General features: G+C 41.9%; 1 protein-coding gene across 2 annotated transcripts; it reads left to right on the forward strand.

Moving 5' to 3' along the window:
- Nucleotides 1-1,807: 1,807 nt before the first annotated feature.
- On the forward strand, nucleotides 1,808-20,598 carry LOC115103981 (atlastin-2-like). Of its 2 annotated transcripts, XM_029625082.2 has the most exons (14): nucleotides 1,808-1,914; nucleotides 9,767-10,041; nucleotides 12,027-12,161; nucleotides 12,542-12,646; nucleotides 13,068-13,118; nucleotides 13,697-13,753; nucleotides 13,971-14,063; nucleotides 14,437-14,575; nucleotides 15,164-15,291; nucleotides 15,791-15,847; nucleotides 16,417-16,488; nucleotides 17,802-18,233; nucleotides 18,843-18,857; nucleotides 18,973-20,598. In XM_029625082.2, the coding sequence occupies exons 1-14, from the start codon at nucleotides 1,842-1,844 to the stop codon at nucleotides 19,081-19,083; spliced, it is 1,743 nt and encodes a 580-aa protein (XP_029480942.1). In that variant the 5' UTR covers nucleotides 1,808-1,841; the 3' UTR covers nucleotides 19,084-20,598. The 2 variants fall into 2 exon arrangements, with proteins under 2 accessions (XP_029480942.1, XP_029480943.1); XM_029625083.2 differs by lacking the exon at nucleotides 18,843-18,857.
- Nucleotides 20,599-20,929: the final 331 nt, after the last annotated feature.

Here is a 20,929-nt window from a genome sequence, read left to right on the forward strand (position 1 = left end):
CATATTAAACACACTGCTGGAACACAGATTAAACTGTTTACATGTCCTAATAATTCGAAAGATTTCTCAGAAAACCAGGTGTTCCAATTATTAGTGTGCATGTAAATGTACTAATTGACTTCAATATAAAAGGTCTGAGTGCTTTGATAGTGAACTGGCCAGTGCATTTGCAAGGACTTTTCCTACCACCACTTATTTGCATCACGTGGCATGCTCCACCTAGCTCGTACCACAAACTAATAAGGGTCCACGAAGATGCACGTTTGACTTTGTTTGGGACTGAAAAACATGTTTGTAGGCTTTAATCATTTAATCAATGGCAAAAAAAAGGATAGAGAACATGTTGGATCAATATGGGAAGACCACTGAGTCAATCTTTACTTCATTGACTGTTTTAATGTGTCCACTCAGTGAAGCGTGAAACATAATATTAAAATCCCCTGCATGCTTTGCTTTTATGTACCACAGTTAAGGGGGTGAAGATGAATGTAGCCTAGTTATATAAATATGATGCTTTAGGTTGTTATATTGGTTCACATGTGCTTTCACTTGTTTTGATGGCTAATAATGGATTATACTGAGCTGGGCCTATTTCTCTTTCAGTCCAACTGTGGAGTTGGTGATAAGTGACGTGGAGTTGAAATATTTCTGTATATTTTTATTTTACGTTCGTAGTCTGCCCATATATTTTGTGGGGGAAAAATTTGTCATAATTTTGTTCTAACCATTTACAAAAATGATACAATCTACATGGTTCAGTTTTTTATTTTATTTTATTTATTTCACCTTTATTTAACCAGGTAGGCTAGTTGAGAACAAGTACTCCTTTACAACTGAGACCTGGCCAAGATAAAGCATAGCAGTGTGAACAGACAACACAGAGTTACACATGGAGTAAACAATTAACAAGTCAATAACACAGTAGGGAAAAAAAGAAAAAAAGAGTCTATATACATTGTGTGCAAAAGGCATGAGGAGGTAGGTGAATAATTACAATTTGCAGATTAACACTGGAGTGATAAATTATCAGATGGTCATGTACTGGTGTGCAAAAGAGCACAAAAGTAAATAAATATAAACAGTATGGGGATGAGGTAGGTAAATTGGGTGGGCTATTTACCGATAGACTATGTACAGCTGCAGCGATCGGTTAGCTGCTCAGATTGGTTAGCTGCTCAGATAGCAGATGTTTGAAGTTGGTGAGGGAGATAAAAGTCTCCAACTTCAGCGATTTTTGCAATTCGTTCCAGTCACAGGCAGCAGAGAACTGGAACGAAAGGCGGCCAAATGAGGTGTTGGCTTTAGGGATGATCAGTGAGATACACCTGCTGGAGCGCATGCTATGGGTGGGTGTTGCCATCGTGACCAGTGAACTGAGATAAGGCGGAGCTTTACCTAGCATGGACTTGTAGATGACCTGGAGCCAGTGGGTCTGGCGACGAATATGTAGCGAGGGCCAACCCAGTAACTGGAACATCAACTGAAAAATGCATAAACTTCACATGGACAACTCAACCATATATCTCTAACTATCAAATAGAACATACAATATGATGTTCATTAAAGATGTTAAATTCAACGTATTTTCAGACAAAATATTATTTTGTGTGTGTATCTGCATGGCAAGAACAATGCCCAGTATCAGACCATAATAATCCAAACAAAAATCAGTCAGAAGGTTGAGGCTTTCAATCAAAGCACAAACAATGCTCCTACATCTTCCATTAATTAATGTAGGTAGGACCCTGCGGAAAAGCCACATCGTCTGAACTCGATAGAGACAAGGGGAGGGGTTTGGGGTTTTTACGTCGCCTGAATTTGATTATTTTGAACGGGTCAAGATGGCGGAGAAGAGCGGGTTGAAGCATCGGAATCACTCTCAGCAAAATAGCGAAAACAGCACTTTCGAAGAAGGTATTATTTATCCTTAGTTTGTAAATGATATCTAAACAAATATAATTAGGTTGTTTTGTGGGATTGACGATAATATCTCTGTTTCATTCTGAGCTAACGTTATCACGGACGAGGGAACGCTATCGAGTTCCAGTGCAGAGCATCCATCCTATTATTCGTTTCCTACTCAACATCACTTTTCAATTTTGGGAAGAACATGTTGAATTAAAATGAACGTCTTGATTGGGTCTGACTGAAACTAAATATTATGACAACCCAAATGTTTCAGTCCACAAAGTCAAAGCCTACCTAGCCGGGAATAATAAGTTAGCACTACACAATAAACTGGCTACTGACTGTTCCTTTTTGTAATGCTAGCTAGCTAATTTATGTTATCTGGCTGACATTTACGTCTTACTTGCTAGTTTTAGTAAATCCAGATAATCTTCGTTTTTTTGCCATCTAGCGAACTACCAGTATGTCTTGCCCCATTAGCCAACACTGGTACCGTATGTGAAGGCATGAACCACCTTATGTCAAAGCTAATGGTAATCTTCAAGTGTCAATGTCATTGTTCGATAGCTATTGATAGCTAGCTAGCGTGAGCTTGTAAACTGCTAGCTAGCTAGTATTATTGGCTAGTTTTAAATGAATGATCTAAGTACATGATGACCTGAATGACATGTGTTTTGTGTAACTAGCTAGCTATTTTAGTTGGCTAGCTGTCTAAACAGTAAGAGGTTTGTTAGAAGGTAACGCTCTAACGTTAGTCTACTGCAAACAGAATAGCTAATTAGCTAGTAGCCTTGCCTACTTGGAATTAATTTGGCCAGCTAGACGTTAGTAGCTGGTCTTATCTACTCTACTCTCTTACACAACCTCTCAAAAGGATTAACTAGCTAGTTTGCCTAGGCAGTTGACCATCAATGTTGGAATAATGTGCATACTTGATACCTTAGCTTGCCAACTACTATATCATTAACTGTTTCAATGCTGACTGCATGGAAGTAGGCCATTGCACTTTAACTGCTTCCACTATAAGCCCTAGAGATCACGTTTGTTTACTTGCAGCAGTTGTTCCTGTAACCTTACCTAGCACTGCTGCATTGATGCACAAGTTTAGGGTAGTCTCGCATGGTGTGTTTTTGAACATTGCCAGCATTGGGGGTTGTAGGAATGGCTTGAGTTGAAGGGGATGTGAGCTTGAGCTCATGATTGAAATGGATACTTTGGGATTTTGGCAATGAGGCCCTTTATCTACTTCCGCAGAGTCCAATGACCTTCTGGATACCATTTTTATGTGTCCAGTATGAAGAAGTTAGAGGTTGTTTTGTGAGCCAATGCTAACCAGCATCTCCTGTTTCTAAAGTGTGAGGCTACTGTCTGGCTATCCAATTAAATGTTTCCTATCCCATTTTCTCCCCATTTCCACCCTTAAGACCTAGGCCAAGCTTTTGCACCTCTTGGCTAACATTTTATGTGCTAGCTAGCTAGCTTAGTTGGAGCAGCCATTTAGCATAGCTTGCCCTCTCAACCAACATACATCCCCTGCAGTAATGACGACCTGAGTATGCTTTAATTTGTACTTAGACTGCCTACTGACTAGCAATACACTGAGTTCGTGAGTCCAGGTATCATCCTAACATGGCATTATCTGTGACACAACTGTCTCAGTGGACAACTGCTGACGGAAGACATCTCTGGCTATAGGATGGTGACTAGGATCAGCTTCCCCTCTCGCAATCCTGACCTTAACGATTAGTAGGAGAAATACCAAACTGACACGAGAGCAATGTCTATGTAACTTCAGCCTACACTGATATCTGCGCATGCATCTGAACAGAGTGCTGATAAGTGAGCAAGAGAACATTGGCCTAAGTGAACAACATTGCAGGGCCTAGGTTAGCTCCATTTGACCTATGGCATGATTTTAACAGATTAGCGTCCCTACCCCATTGACGTTTACATTTAAAATTTGTGTTTAGGGATGTCCCAAGAATCCCGCATAGCACTAACCTATTAAGAATGGTTGATTCCTCTAGAGTCTAGACTGTAGGCAGGGAGGCATGCCAGCACGTCTGAAATGCCATTGAACTCTAGCCTTGATTATTATTATTTTTTTCTGATGTCATGCAGGTTATAGATCACATCTTGCCCAATATCTTGCTTCATATTCATGGCATTTCAGTATCGATTTCTCAGATTTGTCACGACTGCTGTTCACTTCACGCAGCAGCCTAGAGTTTACTGCCACCACTGTATCCCTCCTGTCATTTCTCGCCACCTTGACAACTCTCTCTGGTGTTGATGCTTTTTGATTGATGCCCTTTGGGTAAAGGGCTTGATGAGGTACACTTCAGAGGCTCAAAAAACAGTCCCCACTCTACACTAGGGATGTTATGATTCACTAATGGGCATCGGTCCCGATTCAAATCTTGAAGCTAAGACTGCATCGGTCCCAAACAGATACAAATGTATCGTGCATCGGTCAGAAAATCGTTTTGAAACATTACAAATCACAATTCACTTTTTGTTGCACATATTACTTGTATACCTTCCAAAAAGACCATGTTTTGTGACAACTGATGCGTCCTCTCCTTCAGTATCGAACTAAGCGTGTAACTGTGAGTCATTGATCTAAAAGGCATTTTGCATGCCAAACAACTTCCAGGGAATATCAGTAGCCTAGTCAAACTGTTCCCAGTGTTGCGCACTGACCAACTTGCGGTAGGCAGCCTGTTCCTGATCATGCACATCTTCAGATTTTAAATGCTGAAATGGCTTGTGCAATATTAGGCTTTATTAGAGTGACAACCTTTGTAAGTTGCTATGTTATTGTTATCTATGCTGTGTTGAAAATGTTTTTTTACCGGAATAAAAGTAAGCTACTGTAGACAACTCATCTGCTAAAGGCTACATGTAACATTTGAATTAATTTTTTGATTGTTCAGGTTCACAATCAGCAATAGTTTTGGTAGTTTTGCATTAGACAATCAGTGTATAATGTAGATATACAGGGTAAGGTATACAGGTTTTTAGATATACAGGGTAAGGTTGACAATTTCATAACTAAGACAGTAATCATTCTGCGAGGCAAACTGCATGGCCAAAGTAGGAGAAAAGAAGCTCACTAAACTTCCAAACGGTCAAAACCATTTGATTTTGAGATGGGGTGAAATCCAAAGTTGTGCTATGTATTCATTGGCTATGTCATAGCTAATTTGTAAATGTTAAATATTCATACATTACTAGCTCAAACACTTAATCTGCAACAATGACAAGTTAATTAGTGGGGGAGTGATTTCAGCTAAATTGCCCCCCTGCCCATATCTGGTAGTGGGGTGGTAGATGCCTAATCTCCTTTATGGCTCAGATCAGGTGCCTACATGGTTCATACTCCATAATTAAGCAATAAACCCTGAGGTGGTGTGGTATACGGCCAATATACCACGGCTAAGGGCTGTTCTTATGCACAACGCAATACAGAGTGACTGGACACTGCCGCTGTGGTATATTGGCCATATACTGCAAATCCCTGAGGTGCCTTACTGTTATTATGAACTGGTTACCATCTTAATTAGATCATTAAAACAAAATGTTTTGTCATACCTGTGGTATACGGTCTATTGTACCATGGCTTTCAGCCAAACAAAATTCAGGGTTCAAACCACCCAGTGTATAAATCATGACACACACATGCCATAGACCTACATCTTTTATACACACGTCAGCTCACAGATTCAGATCATGAGCTCCATTAGCAGCACATTTTTCTAATTTTTTTTAAGAATGGAAAATTTGTTTATGCAACATGTTAGTGCATCAACCTTTTTTTCCCTCTCCAATCAAACTGAATCGCACCAAATCATTTCAAACTAAAACATCTCGTTCTTGTATCATATCGGATCCTGTGTATCTAAAGTCAGCACAAAAATAAATAAAAAGTCCCTTTTTCAGGACCCTGTCTTTCAAAGATAATTTGTAAAAATCCAAAATGTCACAGATCTTCATTGTAAAGGGTTTAAACACTTTCCCATGCTTGTTCAATGAACCATAAACAATTAATGAACATGCACTTGTGGAACGGTCGTTAAGACACTAACAGCTTACAGATGGTAGGCAATTAAGGTCACAGTAATGAAAACCTAGGCCACTAAAGAGGCCTTCCTACTGACTCTGAAATACAACAAAAGAAAGATGCCCAGGGTCCCTGCTCATCTGTGTGAACGTGCATTAGGCATGCTGCAGGGAGGCATAAGGACTGCAGATCTGGCCAGGGCAATAAATTGCAATGTCCGTACTGTGAGATGCCTAAGACCGTGCTACAGGGAGACAGGACGGACAGCTGATTGTCCTCGCAGTGGCAGACCACGTGTAACAACACCTGCACAGGATCGATACATCCAAACATCACACATGGGGCGGCAGGGTAGCCTAGTGGTTAAGAGCGTTGGACTAGTAACCGGAAGGTTGCAAGTTCAAACCCCCGAGCTGACAAGGTACAAATCTGTCGTTCTGCCCCTGAACAGGCAGTTAACCCACTGTTCCTAGGCCGTCATTGAAAATAAGAATTTGTTCTTAACTGACTTGCCTAGTTAAATAAAGGTAAAATAAAAAAATGCGGGACAGGTACAGGATGGCAACAACAACTGCCTGAGTTACACCAGGAATGCACATTCCCTCTGTCGGTGCTCAGACTGTCCACAGTAGGCTGAGAGGGGCTTGACTGAGGGCTTGTAGGCCTGTTGTAAGGCAGGTCCTCACCAGACATCACCGGCAACAATGTCCTATGGGTACAAACCCACAGTCGCTGGACCAGACAGGACTGGCAAAAAGTGCTCTTCAATGACGAGTTGCGTGTTTCTCACCAGGTGTGATGGTCGGATTTGTGTTTTTCGTCGAAGCAATGAGCGTTACACCGAGGCCTGTACTCTGGAGCCGGATCGACGTGAAGGGTCCGTCATGGTCTGGGGTGGTGTGTCACAGGTACCGATACAATATGTATTGCAATGGATGTTGCAAACAGACTATTGATCACTATATGTCTGCTGCAGAGGGACCAGAGAACCATGAGAAAATCAGTCTTGGAAATAAGTGTTGGAAACATATTGGTTCACTATTTAAAACAATGGAGAACAAGTTATGAAGGAAGAATACTGGAGTTTTGGTGCAAGTACAGACAAATAGCGCAAAAATAATACTGCAATATGATGAGCAAAATTAATGTCCCTATAACTATAGTTTTTGTTTTTCTTGCCCCAGTCTCTGCCTAATGCACGCATGACTCCTTTCTATGCACACTGAAATTGCAATACGCTTTCACAGGGCAATTCAGAGAAACCAAACAATAAGATCGTATTTTATAACTTGGCAATAGAACAAGCTATCAAATTATGCTCACTTGAACCAAATTGTGATTTATTATGAGCCGTTTTTGGATTGCATAAACAACAAATTGTGTGATGGTGGGGATGCTGGTGTTCCAAACAAAACCAGTGTGCTTGCTGTAAGTTCCTCAACGGCACTGCTAGGAGACCTGAAAAAGCATCTTATAGTTGAAGACTCTTGAGATATTTGAGTCACTCGCATATTTGAGTCCTCTTGGCTGGTCCCCTGACATTTGGCATGGTAACATGTTGGTATATGAGCAAAGCGCTCAAAATAATGCAGCGTCTTCCTGAGCCATGAACTCGCTCTCATCCCGTACCTAGTCAGATCGTTCACGTCACTTGCTCCTCCCAGCAGCATTGGCTTCCAGCTGCTAATTTGGCCAAACAAGCTTCTATCCTCTTCACGTCTATCCTCATAGGCTGTTAGAACCAATGGGTTCACATGTTTTATGAAAAACTGGGTCGGTTTTATGAAAAACTGGGTCGAATCAATCTTAAATCTTCCCTTCCCTCTGCTAACCCTTTTTAAGTCCAACTCCCCCTGTAATCTGAAAACCATATTGCCCAGCCAGATATGGTGTAAGCCTAAACCCATTCAGTCGTTTCAGGACTCTGAAGGTGGTGTAGACCGGGACGGAGGCTAGTGATTACGCTTTCAAGTTCGTAATGCAGCCTAGCCAAATGGAGACATTGTGAATGGTCATCCTCTGACTGTTACTCTAGATTAGGGTTCCTTGAGGGCTGCAGTGTGTAGGCTTTTGTTCCATTCCAGCTGTAACAATGCGACTCCAGGTGCGTTTAGCTAGTGCTGGTCACAAAGAAAGACCTGCACACACTTTGAACTCTCCAAGGCCGTGGATGCCCAATCCGGTGCTGCACTAGGTTTAGGCCTATGCCTACACAGACGTTTTCCGGCCACAGGATTCTGCATTGAACATGCTTTTTTTTTTGCTTTTTGTCTAGGAGTTGTCCAGATGTTACCTGCTGTGCCCTAGTCTGAAACTTGTATTTAGTTTAACATTCTAATAGATGCCCATTGAGGTTCCCAATCAAGCATCCTTATTGCCCATATTAAGTCCTACAAGACACCAGGCTGTTTCGGTACTGCAGCACAAGGCAGGATTATTTATACGAAGCGTTCGGTCATGGTGGTCAGTCAAGTCCATGGCTATGATGAACAGTTGCTTGTTGTGTAGATGTTTATCAAGTTATTCAATTAGCACAAGACTGGTTGCTTTGCTCTTAAAACCCCTTAAATGTCACGCTCGTGTTATGCTGACCTAGTCTGAAATGACGGGGCTTTATTTGTCTTGCGTTCTGACTGGCCGGTGATGACTGCAGTGTCGTCTTCTGTAATGTGGTGAGGGTGGCTGCGTGTGCCCCTCATTATGGTCCCCCTCTCCCAATGGGCTGACTGTCCTTGGGAGGAGCCCTCAGTCTTTATTAATGAAAGAATTTGGCAGGGGAGGCCGAATGATGTAGCGCTGGCAGGGCTGCACAGTCTGCCTGCTAGGTGTGTGTGTGTGTGCACGTTTTTGTTCTAACTGCTCTAACCACTGTTTTTCATACCCCTTCGCAAACTGCAAACTTGGCAGCCCAGTTCCTGCCACTTTGTTTCCTGTTGTGCATTTCAGGGAGCGTATGGTACAGACTATTCTTTCAGATGTTTCACCCAAAGAGCAGTTCAACTATTCAGAGAATATCAGCATATATTGTAGTTCTTCATTGAATTGCATCCATAAAAGGTTAATGATAGTCATTTAGGCCTACTCATGATTACTGCTCTCCTATCGTTTGACTTGAATGTTGTTACTTTGGCATACTGACATGTCTGAAGTCAAGAACCTTTGACATCAAAGCTTGTGACTTATGACTGGGACCCATTATTGATATGACTGCAGTCTGCTGTTTCTGATGTTTGAAGGGACGGTTCCCACAAATGAAATTATTTTAATCTCTTCCAAGGACCTTACTGGTGTGATCAGAGCGGGCGTCTCTCAGACATAGACTACCGGTCTAAACCACACTGTAGAAAAACAGGAAGCAGAAAGGCAACCAGACACACCAACTTGCTGCTAGCTAACACTACATTTAGAAAACAAAATAATCTTTGACATCCCGGAATCTGCAGAGTACCTTTTTGATATTTTTAAATTGATATTATAGTTCCAAGATTTGGCCTTGTTCCATTAACCCAAGGTTTAGACTAGATAGGTTTAACATGGCTACATATTAGTCTTAGCATCATTGAGTGGAAAACGATGGCGTAATGGGTTAATATGCCCCCAAAATTTACACAGTTGAATTTATATTGTGGATGAACTAGTTGGCATATGCAGGTATCTCTGTGTAATATCCACTTTATATCTAACCAGTAACCACTTTCAGGTTTGAAATTGTTAAACTCTGATTTGGGAGGTTGACCTCTTTTTAAGTTATAAATTGAGGACCTTCCCTTTAATGATCCTAAACATCTCTCCCAGGTGAGCATGGGGTGGAGGATGTGCCTCATAAGATGAGCCCTGAGGAAGAGAAGGCCCTGTTGTCGGAGGAAGATGCGTTGTCGGCCAGGCCGGTACAGATCGTTGTGGCTCACGAGGACGACCACGCCTTTGAGCTTGACGAGGCGGCGCTGGAGCGCATCCTGCTGCAGGAGCATGTGCGCGACCTCAACGTGGTGGTGGTGTCGGTGGCCGGTGCCTTCCGCAAGGGCAAGTCCTTCCTGCTGGACTTCATGCTGCGCTTCATGTACAACCAGGTGAGGCTATACATAGGTGTTCCTTGTACAGCCTACATGTACAATCAAGGCCTAAAATGAACTCCACCAGCCACTGTTAAAATGTTTTTTTTACTCAAATTACACCAACAAAACCCAGTAAAATAGATGTGCATGCGTTGTAATCTTTCTAAAACAACAAATGTATTACTAGTAATGTGGTACATGATTTAATGTTTGTGACCCTATCACAGGTTACCTTGGTAATGCAACGGTTTCTGCCTGTGAGATTGAGTCTGACTAGTAGCTGCGTTGTCTTGTCTTTCCTAGCAATTGAAACAAACATAAGAGGTTGTGAACAAAACAATGTAAATAGCCAAGAAACACAAGGACAAAGTCTCACTTCGGTAGACTTTCATTCCAAGTAAATTAGACCTACTTTTATGCCTCTACCAGTGCTTCTAAAAATGTATCTTTCACTCAGCTCTTCACGTGTGCACAGCCCCCAGCCAGGCAGTGTTGCAACACTAGTTGGGATAGGCTATAGGATTCGTAGCTCTGACTTTTGCGATTAATTTACCAGCTATGAAACTGTTTTGAAAACGGAAATATGCTACTGCAGCATTTATTTATCTATAAATGGGCTTTTATACATTAATTTACAACCAGGAGAGGGAACACACAGGCTTATGTACATTGTACATATACTACATAAGAGAGACCACATAGGCATGCATTGTTACATGTAGAATTAGTTGTATTTAGGACACTTCCTGGGGTCAGCTACATTAAGGCATATACAATTTAAAAACACTTATGTGTTAGTGTGTGTGTTAGTGTGCAGCCTATACGGACAACACACATGCTCTGACCCACCAGGTATGGAAATACACAGGAAAGCAATTCAAACACTGGCTCTCAACCCGCCAGTCTGGAACATAGTAGAATATGAGGCAGGGTTCAACGTTAACCTTTTAATTTAAAAAAAATATTTTTAGACGACGTAAACTCAAACGACGTAACGACGTAAATTGATGTCAAACCCCTGTGAGAACAGTAGCACGGCTCATGTCACATGTCTGGTGAACTTAATGTGGGTCTGAGTGCTTTGTGACCTGTCGGATTTCGCTGCATTGAAGAGCTGCAGCTGCGCTGTGAAATGATCCAGTGGCACATGTTGCCTGTGTTGGGCTACTTGTCAGTGCTTTGGGACATCTGCTAACATGAGTGTCCTTTGAACAAGTAGGACTTTCAGGACACTCTATTGGACCTGATAGAACATTTTACAAGGATGGACTTCAAACAAACTTGTTAGATGAAATCACACAACTAACCAGAAATGATACTTATCTTGAGTTGGAAAACATTGTCCTCATACTTTTCACTGAAAGTAAAACTGTTAAGAGCTGCGAGGAATTCATTCATGCCATTCATCGGACGCTTAGGGAGTCAACTTATCAGGATTTCTTCCACAACTTGCTAAACCTCTTGTCAGTTAATTACCTTTCGCTGTTCATAACTTGTTTAGGGGGATTACCATAATCCGTTTGAGCTGTGCTTAAAGCTGATTTTTGGGCAGCACAATGCTTGGGACTGTGGCCTGCTTTTGCAAGAACTCTGCCCTTTATTCCGGGTATAAAGGCTGCTTTTGTGTGTGGCCCTCGGTTTGAGCGGGGATCGCCATCAATATGCAACTCAAGTATGCTAACAAACAGGAGGGTCTTGGTTAGGGGAGTTCAATGAGTAAAAATACCTATCCCCTAGACACTTCATGCATATCTGGAATACATCTGATGGGTATAAGCAGGTACTGTGGTATTTCTTGCCCTCTAATAGGCTTGGTAGGGACTGGACCATATTGCTCGCTTATACCGTTCAGGTTTACATGAATTGTCTAGGGGAAATGGCTAGAGGTTGTCTCTGGGCAAGGCCAGCGAGGACTGCTTCAGTCAACCAGAGGTGTGGCACTGTAGCTACATGGCTCATATCATCTTCAATCTCCTGCTTTGTCCTCTTTGTCCTTTCAGACATCCTGCTCCTGGCTGGGTGGGCACGAGGAGCCACTGACAGGCTTCACCTGGCGGGGGGGCTGCGAGAGGGAGACCACGGGCATCCTGGCATGGAGCGACGTGTTTGTGGTGGACAAGCCAGACGGGAGCAGGGTAAATACAAAGTTGCTTTTCCCTTGGATGGGCACACATTTTCTCCCAACTAATGTTGAATTGTTTTTAAGACCTTGCTCTCCAAAAGTAAAGTTTCTGATATTTTCATACCACTAAAACGATGAGTCCATATTAAACGCCATCAGTTGTGAAGCAAAATGTGGAAATTATATGCCGTTTATCGTCTCCGTTCACTTTGGATTGCGGCATATAGCTGGATTTATAAAACAGATTTACGAACTTTGATTTTGGAGTGCAATGTCCCTTTTAAAGACACGTTTTCAAATTTCCAGTTGTCCATTTGGTTATTTCAACTGATTTAATACCCCATGATTGGTGAAGAATATGACTTTGTAATTGATTTATCCTTTCTCTGAAAGGTTGCGGTTCTTCTAATCGACACACAGGGGGCTTTCGACAGCCAATCAACCATCAAAGATTGTGCGACACTGTTTGCGTTGAGCACCATGACCAGCTCTGTACAGGTATGACACTCCCCCTCAGTGTTGTGTACCGTTTATATTAAGGTATTCATTACTCGAAGTAGGGGAGTTCTACACTGTGCGTATGTTTAATTGCCATTATTGAAATAATCAATAATAGGGAACTGGGTGACTATAGGCTGTTTGGACGAGGAATGCCACTCTTGCTATACCCCTTTTGCCAGTAAGTATCAGGTTTGAGGAATTGAAAAATTAGACATTTTCCTGAGACATGCCTTCCTTGAGTGCATGTTAAATACAGTTTATGAAGTTGTATTGTCATGTGCTAGTTCTAGACTGACTGAATACCAGACTTTCCTCCTCCCGATACCAACTTTTCAATTCATGCAAAACATTGATTGAAAGTGTGATCTCTGGACTTTAGTACAGGTTATTGATGTTTTGATGATTTGTCACCCGTTAGGTTTACAACTTGTCTCAGAATGTGCAAGAAGATGACCTTCAACATCTCCAGGTGTGTGTGTGTGCACGTGCGTGTTTGGATTGTTTTGGATGGTGTACTTACAATCTTCAACACTGCTTTGGCCATGAGCTTTGGACATTGAACTCCACGAACAGATGCTGTAACTTGAAAAGGATCTTTACTTTGTTATATCATAGCTCTCCAGGGGGAAATGTCTACATGATATTCCTTTGATTATCATCCATGCAATTGGAACTATTGTACTTAGTAGGTCATAAGTAGAGCATTTGTATGGAAGTGTATAGCTGCTTCCTCCCTTGTTGAAGATACACAATGGATGTTTTTAATTGCTAAATGAACTTCAAATTTACTTGAAATGTGACTGTACAGGGTACCCCTTTTGGCTCGAGCACCCCTAGAAGCAAAAGTTATATATAGCCTCTCTAAAACCTACTCAACAGAAGACTCTTAAATGAGGCGTGTTACTGACATCACTGTCCTATTAGACGGCAAGTCAGCTGCAAGACTTCTCGTTGTTATTAATAGATTGTTTGACTGACTTGACCTTTTTAACGAGGACGTGGAGTATTACTCTGATTTATAGCTGACTTTTGTTTTTCCCTACCTAGCTCTTTACCGAATATGGAAGGCTGGCCTTGGAGGAAATCTATGAGAAACCCTTTCAGGTATTGTCACATTTTTCTGCTGCCTTTCCTGAATTAATGGCCTGCAACGCATTTCTCATTGGATAATAATGAAGAGGAGATTTGTAAGTAATTGTGATGGCGATAATAGACATCTCTAGTCTTATTTCAATATGGCTGCCATTACTTGACACTTTGTGAAAAGTCTATAGTCCTATAATATCGTTAATATTTATTCCTTAATTGCCTTCCACAACAGACTTTAATGTTTCTTATAAGAGACTGGAGCTACCCTTACGAGCATCCATATGGCTTGGACGGAGGGAAGAGTTTCCTGGAGAAGAGATTACAAGTACGCATTTTTTCACTTGCTCCATTTGTTTTAAGAAAATCAGAGCTTTAACTTCTCTGACATTTCAGGAACTAAAGCACTTACACACGTTCTAATTATGCATCCACTGTTCAAACTGCCTGGTTTGTTTGCGCAGTCGTGCCAACTCCTATGGACAATGGTATGACAACGACCAGTAGTAGGCTGTACAGCACATGGAAAATAAAAGCTGCACACTTGGGTTCTGAAGGAATAAATGTAATGGAAGCCAACACTCCGAGAGCTATGCTGCCTTCAGGGTTTTAGCACAAACCGATCTGAGACAGGGCTAATTCAAACAAATATTTGTCCAACCATTTATTTGAATAAGCAAGAGTCTCGCCACTGTGTGCAGGTGAAACAGAACCAGCATGAGGAGCTGCAGAATGTCAGGAAGCACATCCACTCCTGCTTCTCTAACATTGGCTGCTTCCTCCTGCCCCACCCCGGCCTCAAGGTGGCCACCAACCCCAACTTTGATGGCAGACTCACAGGTACGCTATAGGAAAAGGTTGCTAAATTACTCTTGTGGATTGCACACCTATCTCTGAGAGCATGAACCATTGAGGGCCATCTCTATTTTAAAATAGTCAATTTCCTCTTTTACTTCAGTGTATTGACAGTTCATGGTTCTGCCCATGCTAAAACAGGCTTTAGTCAAAGTACCCCTTAGCCAACTCTGTCAATTTCAAATAAACCAGCACCTACCCCAAGGCACTCCTGTAGATCTGAAGCGATTGGATAGGTCTAAGCATTATGGTCAGATTTCTACCAAGGCAATCAGAAGGTAAGGTGAAGCAATTACCATAATGCTATATGCATCCAATTATCTCATATCCAGGTGTGCATAGGGAACATGGTTCACTGTAGACTTATAATTCTTGGATTTTAGAAGAAAAGTGCTACATAAATGCGATCAATTACAATACAAAGGTCATCTTTCAAAGTTATAACGTGTTTGCCTTTATAGTTGCATTTAAGGTCAGATGGCGGTTGGTAAATTTTTCACTGGTTTAAAGGGGAAATGTCAACAGACCTTTTTTTAATAAAGAAATGCATTTCCCACTTGTTACTCCCTCTAGATATTGATGATGATTTCAAGACTGAGCTCGTCAACCTAGTGCCAATCTTGTTGTCCCCGAAGAACTTGGTGGAGAAGGAAATCGGAGGATCCAAAGTGACGTGCCGAGACCTTGTACAGTATTTCAAAGTAAGTCGATCGTTTCAAACATTCCTTCTGAGCTTATACCTTGCCATCATTAGCCGGCCTCCACCCAGTGCCCTGAACTTAGTCACTGTCACTAACCGGCTACCACCTGGTTACTCAACCCTGCACCTTCGAGGATGCTGCCCTATGTACATAGACATGGAATAACTGGTCACTTTAATGTTTACAAACTGTTTTACATGTATATACTGTATTCTAGTCAATGCCACTTTGGCATTGCTCGTTCTAATATTTATATCTTAATTTCGTTCTTTCCATTTGAGATTTGGGTGTATTATTAGATATTACTGCACTGCTGGAGCTAGGAACACAAGCATTTCGCTACACACGCAATAACATCTGCTAAATATGTGACCAATAAAATATGATTTACAATATACCTCTCCTTTTTTATACCTTTTTTCCCTCCTATACCTTTGCTCTTTAATACCTTTTCTTCTTCTGAATTTTTTTGTTGCTTGTTTTTCTTTTTTCGGCACAGGCATACATGAAAATATACCAAGGGGAGGAGCTGCCTCATCCCAAGTCAATGTTACAGGTAGTTAACTCTCCAGATAGTCAATGATACATTCCCCTAACAAATAACTGGATTGTGTTATGGAATAGAATAGTTTGATACTGGGGTAAAACTGGGAGGTATTGCCTGAATTTGTCCAATTAAAAATCTTGTTTTGTTTTCTGTTGCAAAATGTTCTTGTAAATACAACTCTGAAGCATGCTCATGTTTTCACTTGTCGTTGACCAAATGTATTGTGTAGCATGAACATTTGTGGCGTCCCAAAGCCTTTTAAACCTTATGATACCGTTTATGTCACCTGGTCAATGAGCGATTAGCAAACAATATATGCTTTTACTCATGGGCGTGGGTAGGTGTGCCCCTTTCTGACCAAGATTTATCTATTTAGAGGGGCCTTTGGGCTCGAACACCCCCAGAGCGTGTTACCTCTGGGGGTGCTCGAGCCCAAAGGGCCCTCTAAACACGTATTCCATATAGCCTCTTTAAAACTTGAGTAGAATTTCATGCGTATGTATAATGTTGATACACCAAAGGGACCTAATCTCAGGAAGGCTGCGTTTTCCCCTCTGCTTTCTTCCACTGTCACCTAGGCAACGGCTGAAGCCAACAACCTTGCAGCTGTTGCAGGAGCAAAAGACATTTACAACAAAGGCATGGAGCAGGTAATTGAACAATTAACTTTCAGTTTTAAGCATCCAATTTAGCATCTGACTAATAAAAGCAGTCGAAGCGTTTACACCTGTGCAGATGAGTTGTGGCATGTTACTAGCTACGTAATACTCGAGATTGATTCAGTTGTAAAGCTTTTTTTGTTAATTTAACCACATCTTAATTAGACGGCTCTAAATAAACTCTGTAAATAGCTCTGTTTTTGCTCTCAGCAAAGTTGTGCCCTCCTAGCGCCTACATCGAGATATGTGATGACTCCTTGTAGATCTGAAAGGATTTTGTTGATTTTGACCCCTTTGTAGTCTGGTGTGCAAGATGTACACATTTAAATTGTTTCTTCTGTATTGCTCTATACTGAACAAAAATATAAACGCAACATGCAACATTTTCAATGATTTTACTGAGTTAGTTCATATAAGGTAATCGGTTAATTTAAATACATTTATTAAGCCCTAATCTGTGGATATCACATGACTGAGCAGGGGCGCAGTCATGGGTGGGCCTGTGAGGGCATAAGCCCCCCCCCCACTGGGGAGCTAGCCACTGCCAATCAGAATGAGTTTTTCCCTACAAGGGCTTTATTACAGACAGAAATACTCCTCAGTTTCATCAGCTGTTTGGGTGGCTGGTCTCAGACGATCCCACAAGTGAAGAAGCCGGATGTGGAGGTCCTGGGCTGGCGTGGTTACACGTCGCCTGCAATTGTGAAGCTTGACCGTGCTGCCAAATTCTCTAAAACAACAAGAGCCTGCTTATGGTGGAGAAATAAACATGACATTCTCTGTTAACAGCTCTGGTGGACATTCCTGCCAATTGCAGTCTCCCTAAAACTTGAGACATATATATGTGGCACTGTTGTGACAAAACTGCACAGTTTAATAGCCTTTTATTGTTCCCAACACAAGTTACACCTGTGTGTGTAATGATCATGCTGTTTAATCAGCTTCTTGATATGCCACACCTGACATGTGGATGGATTATCTTGGTAATGGAGAAATGTTCACTAACAGGGATGTAAACAAATTTGAGTGAAATAAGCTTTGTATGGAACATTTCTTGCATCTTTTATTTCAGCTCCCGTAACCAAGACTTTACACGTTGTTTTATATTTTGTTCAGTGTAGTTCTCCCAGATCTGAGGGGCAAAGAGATGTCTACTTAGAGGCTAGGGGTTGATTTGCGATCGGAAATGTTCTTGCATCTGTCAGATGCCCAGCCCATATGGGCTTATAAGACACTGAATATTCAATAAGTAAATGAGTTGCAGTATGTGTGTGTCCCTCATAGCGAACTCCCCTTTCTCCCAGGTTTGCGGAGGCGACAAGCCCTACATGGCCCCCGATCAACTGGAGCGTGGCCACGCGAACCTGCTGCAGGTGGCGGTCAAACACTTTCGCTCGGTCAAGAAAATGGGCGGCGAGGACTTCTGCCGGTGCTACCAGGAGCAGCTTGAAGCAGAGCTGGACGAGGCCTTCACGAACTTCATCAAGCACAACGATGGCAAGAACATCTTCTACGCGGCACGCACGCCAGCCACGCTCTTCGCCGTCATGTTCGCCATGTACGTGGCGTCGCTGGTCACGGGCTTTCTGGGTATCAACACAGTGGCCATGGTTTGTAATCTCATTATGGGCGTGGCACTGGCTGCACTCTGCCTATGGGCCTATGTGAAGTATTCCGGCGAGTTCCGCGAGGTGGGCAGCGTCATCGACCAGGTGGCCGAGACCCTGTGGGAGCAGGTGGGTGATCCGGGAGTGGAGGTTAGGGGGGAAGAAATGCCTGCGGCACGTCTCTTGATCAGACTATTTTGCATGTTCTGTTTCTCTTTTGCTTGGGCTCTTTCACTCACTTCTATTTCTACGCCTCTCGTCTCCCTTTTAATGTATACATTTTTTTCCCGCTCCCTTTCGCTCTTTTCCTTTCTACTCTCTTCCCTTTTCTTTTCCTGTCTCACCCCATGTCCCCCTTCCTGCTTACTCTTTCAGTGTTTTCTCCCAAACTCTTTCTCCTGTTCTTTTCCTAACCTATCTGGATGTGACTGAATGTGATTCACCAACACACCTCTTTTCTCTCAAACCAGAATTTCCTTATCAGCCCAAAATGTGGTTCCTTATCTGTCTTTGTCTCTCTGGTTGAACCCTGATTCTTTCCCCAGAAGTGTGCACCCGCCACTTAAAATAAATGTATTAGTGTAAGCGTTGCCTGGAGGGAGTTTCAACCATTGTTAAACCTGAGGGAGGGTGCAAGTGCACACTTTGGTAGAAGGGTAGAGAATTGGGACGCCTCTCTCACTACTTCCCCCACTAATTTAGTGTTCCATCTTTTTTTAAACTTTGTGCTTGCCACAGAGGACTCCACGAAAGGTGAGGTGGATGGAGGGGAAGAAAGGCTCCCATCTTTTGTCATTTTGGAGGCAAAAAATACGTCACTACTAATGTCATTAACATGGCCACAATACTTCCTTTGCCTTGTTTTCAGATATTTTCCAAACTCTTTGAGGTGGCGAGGAGTCGAGTCCAGTTGGATTCCTTGATAACGACCCAGAGAACGAGACTGGCCTCCAACAACAATGTCAAGAAGAAAAACTAGCCCCTGCCGGTTTTCCCCCTTCGCTTGGTTTCCAGTGTCCATTTTTAGGACTATATATAAATGTATTCTTTTTTGATAGCTCATGGTCCCCATGCCATGCTGGTTTAGAATTGAAAAACTGAATTTTATACCTGGTTCTCACCACAAATGTAGAGTACAGGTTGGCACTTTCATGGTTGATTTGTTTTCTCATTACATGTTGAGGGGATTAAGAGGTTAAGGGTGGGTAGGGTGACATTGGGTGCTTAAGTTTTATCATGTGTGTGCATGATTAGCTGTCACGATTTCCATTTTTGGTATGGATGAACGTACTAACGAACAAATTAAGCTTGCTTTCCTTGCTCCTTTCACTCCACCTCCAGTTGGTTTTATTCTATTTTTCCCCCACTTCCTTTCATTTGATGTCACCCCCTCTCCTTCTTTTGTCTTTCCCACCACTCTTGTCTCTCTCCCCAGGTGTTGAAGCCTCTGGGCGATCACTATATGGAGGATAACATTTGGCTGAGTGTTGTCAACAGTCTCTGCTTGTCTGAGCGAGCAGGTGTCGCAACACGCCAAGTTAGAGTAAATGAGTGACCGATGGTCAACTTCCCACACTAACATTGCCAACCTGCCCGTAGAACCAAAGTTTACAGCTTTACCCTCTGTAATTGGTCATAGCCACTTGTCACATAACTCAGGCACCCAATGAGAAGGCGGCATTACGAGCGGTTAGCAGTGCGGGGAATGATGAGCCCGTCTCTTTTTCCTTGATCAGACTGCTGATTGGATGTCTTGTGAGATCCACCCCCCCCCCCCCCCCCCCCCCTCATGGAAACTGATTGTTATAGTGACAGGACATTTTGTGGCAATTTATTTAAGCAGGACATTTTTCAGCTCAGTAGTTTGTGGTTGTCTGGGACGGGCAGCGTTTAGAGATCTGTTTAAACCATAATTTAGTCGTCTTTTCTGTAAGAGCTTTCTTGTTTTCCTTCCCACTTGTCTGAGTGAATGGATAACAATCAATGTAAGAACAACCACTGCCTTGCTTATCAGTTCAGCATCACCCTCCCCTCACATCTCTCAACCAGTTGCTCTTAAGATGAATCATTTTGTATATTTCTATTCTAGTATTAGAATTGTTATTCTGTTGAAATTATTCCATCCAGACCATTACCACCAATGTGCTGTTTTGTACAGTTTTTTTTTTTTTTTTTTTTTACTCATCAAAAATGGGGCATGTGTACGAAATATACATATATAAATACATTTTCTATACCTTTTTTGTAGCTGGAAGAGCAATGGTTGTGGTAGGCCACTGTGCAGTTTACTGTATTTAAATGAATGATTTTGTGATTTGTGTATGTCCAATAAATTATTTTTTATATACATTTGTAAAGTAATCCACATTGAGCACTGCAATTCCACCCCTGCTGACAAATGTTTGTTAACTTAATTTGTCTTCTGTTGCAGTTTAAAGTTATTTCGTTAATTTATTTTTCAATACAAGATTAAAACAATACCACAGTATATGAAGTAATGCTTGCTTGGTCCGTTTGTACAGACCGAGGGGTACACATTCAGCATTGTTGGGGTAGTGAACTACATGTAGTAATTTAACTAGAAGTACATTTTTTTTTTTGCAAAAGGGAAATAAAATATGGGTGATGTAGGTGATTACCTTTTTTGACATCAGACCTGCCTAATTCTAATTTGAAACAGTTTTAATAGCCTAAATTCCAGAATGACTCGTTCTTGCAATGTGTAGAAATGTCAGCTTTAGATCATTTATCAAGCAGTAGTTTGGATGTAGTGAACTACTTTTTCAAGAAATGTATTGTTCTTAATGGTAGCTTAACTTCTCCCA

This window comes from Oncorhynchus nerka, linkage group LG21, assembly GCF_034236695.1.
Source record: "Oncorhynchus nerka isolate Pitt River linkage group LG21, Oner_Uvic_2.0, whole genome shotgun sequence".
In the NCBI taxonomy this organism is placed as follows: domain Eukaryota; kingdom Metazoa; phylum Chordata; class Actinopteri; order Salmoniformes; family Salmonidae; genus Oncorhynchus; species Oncorhynchus nerka.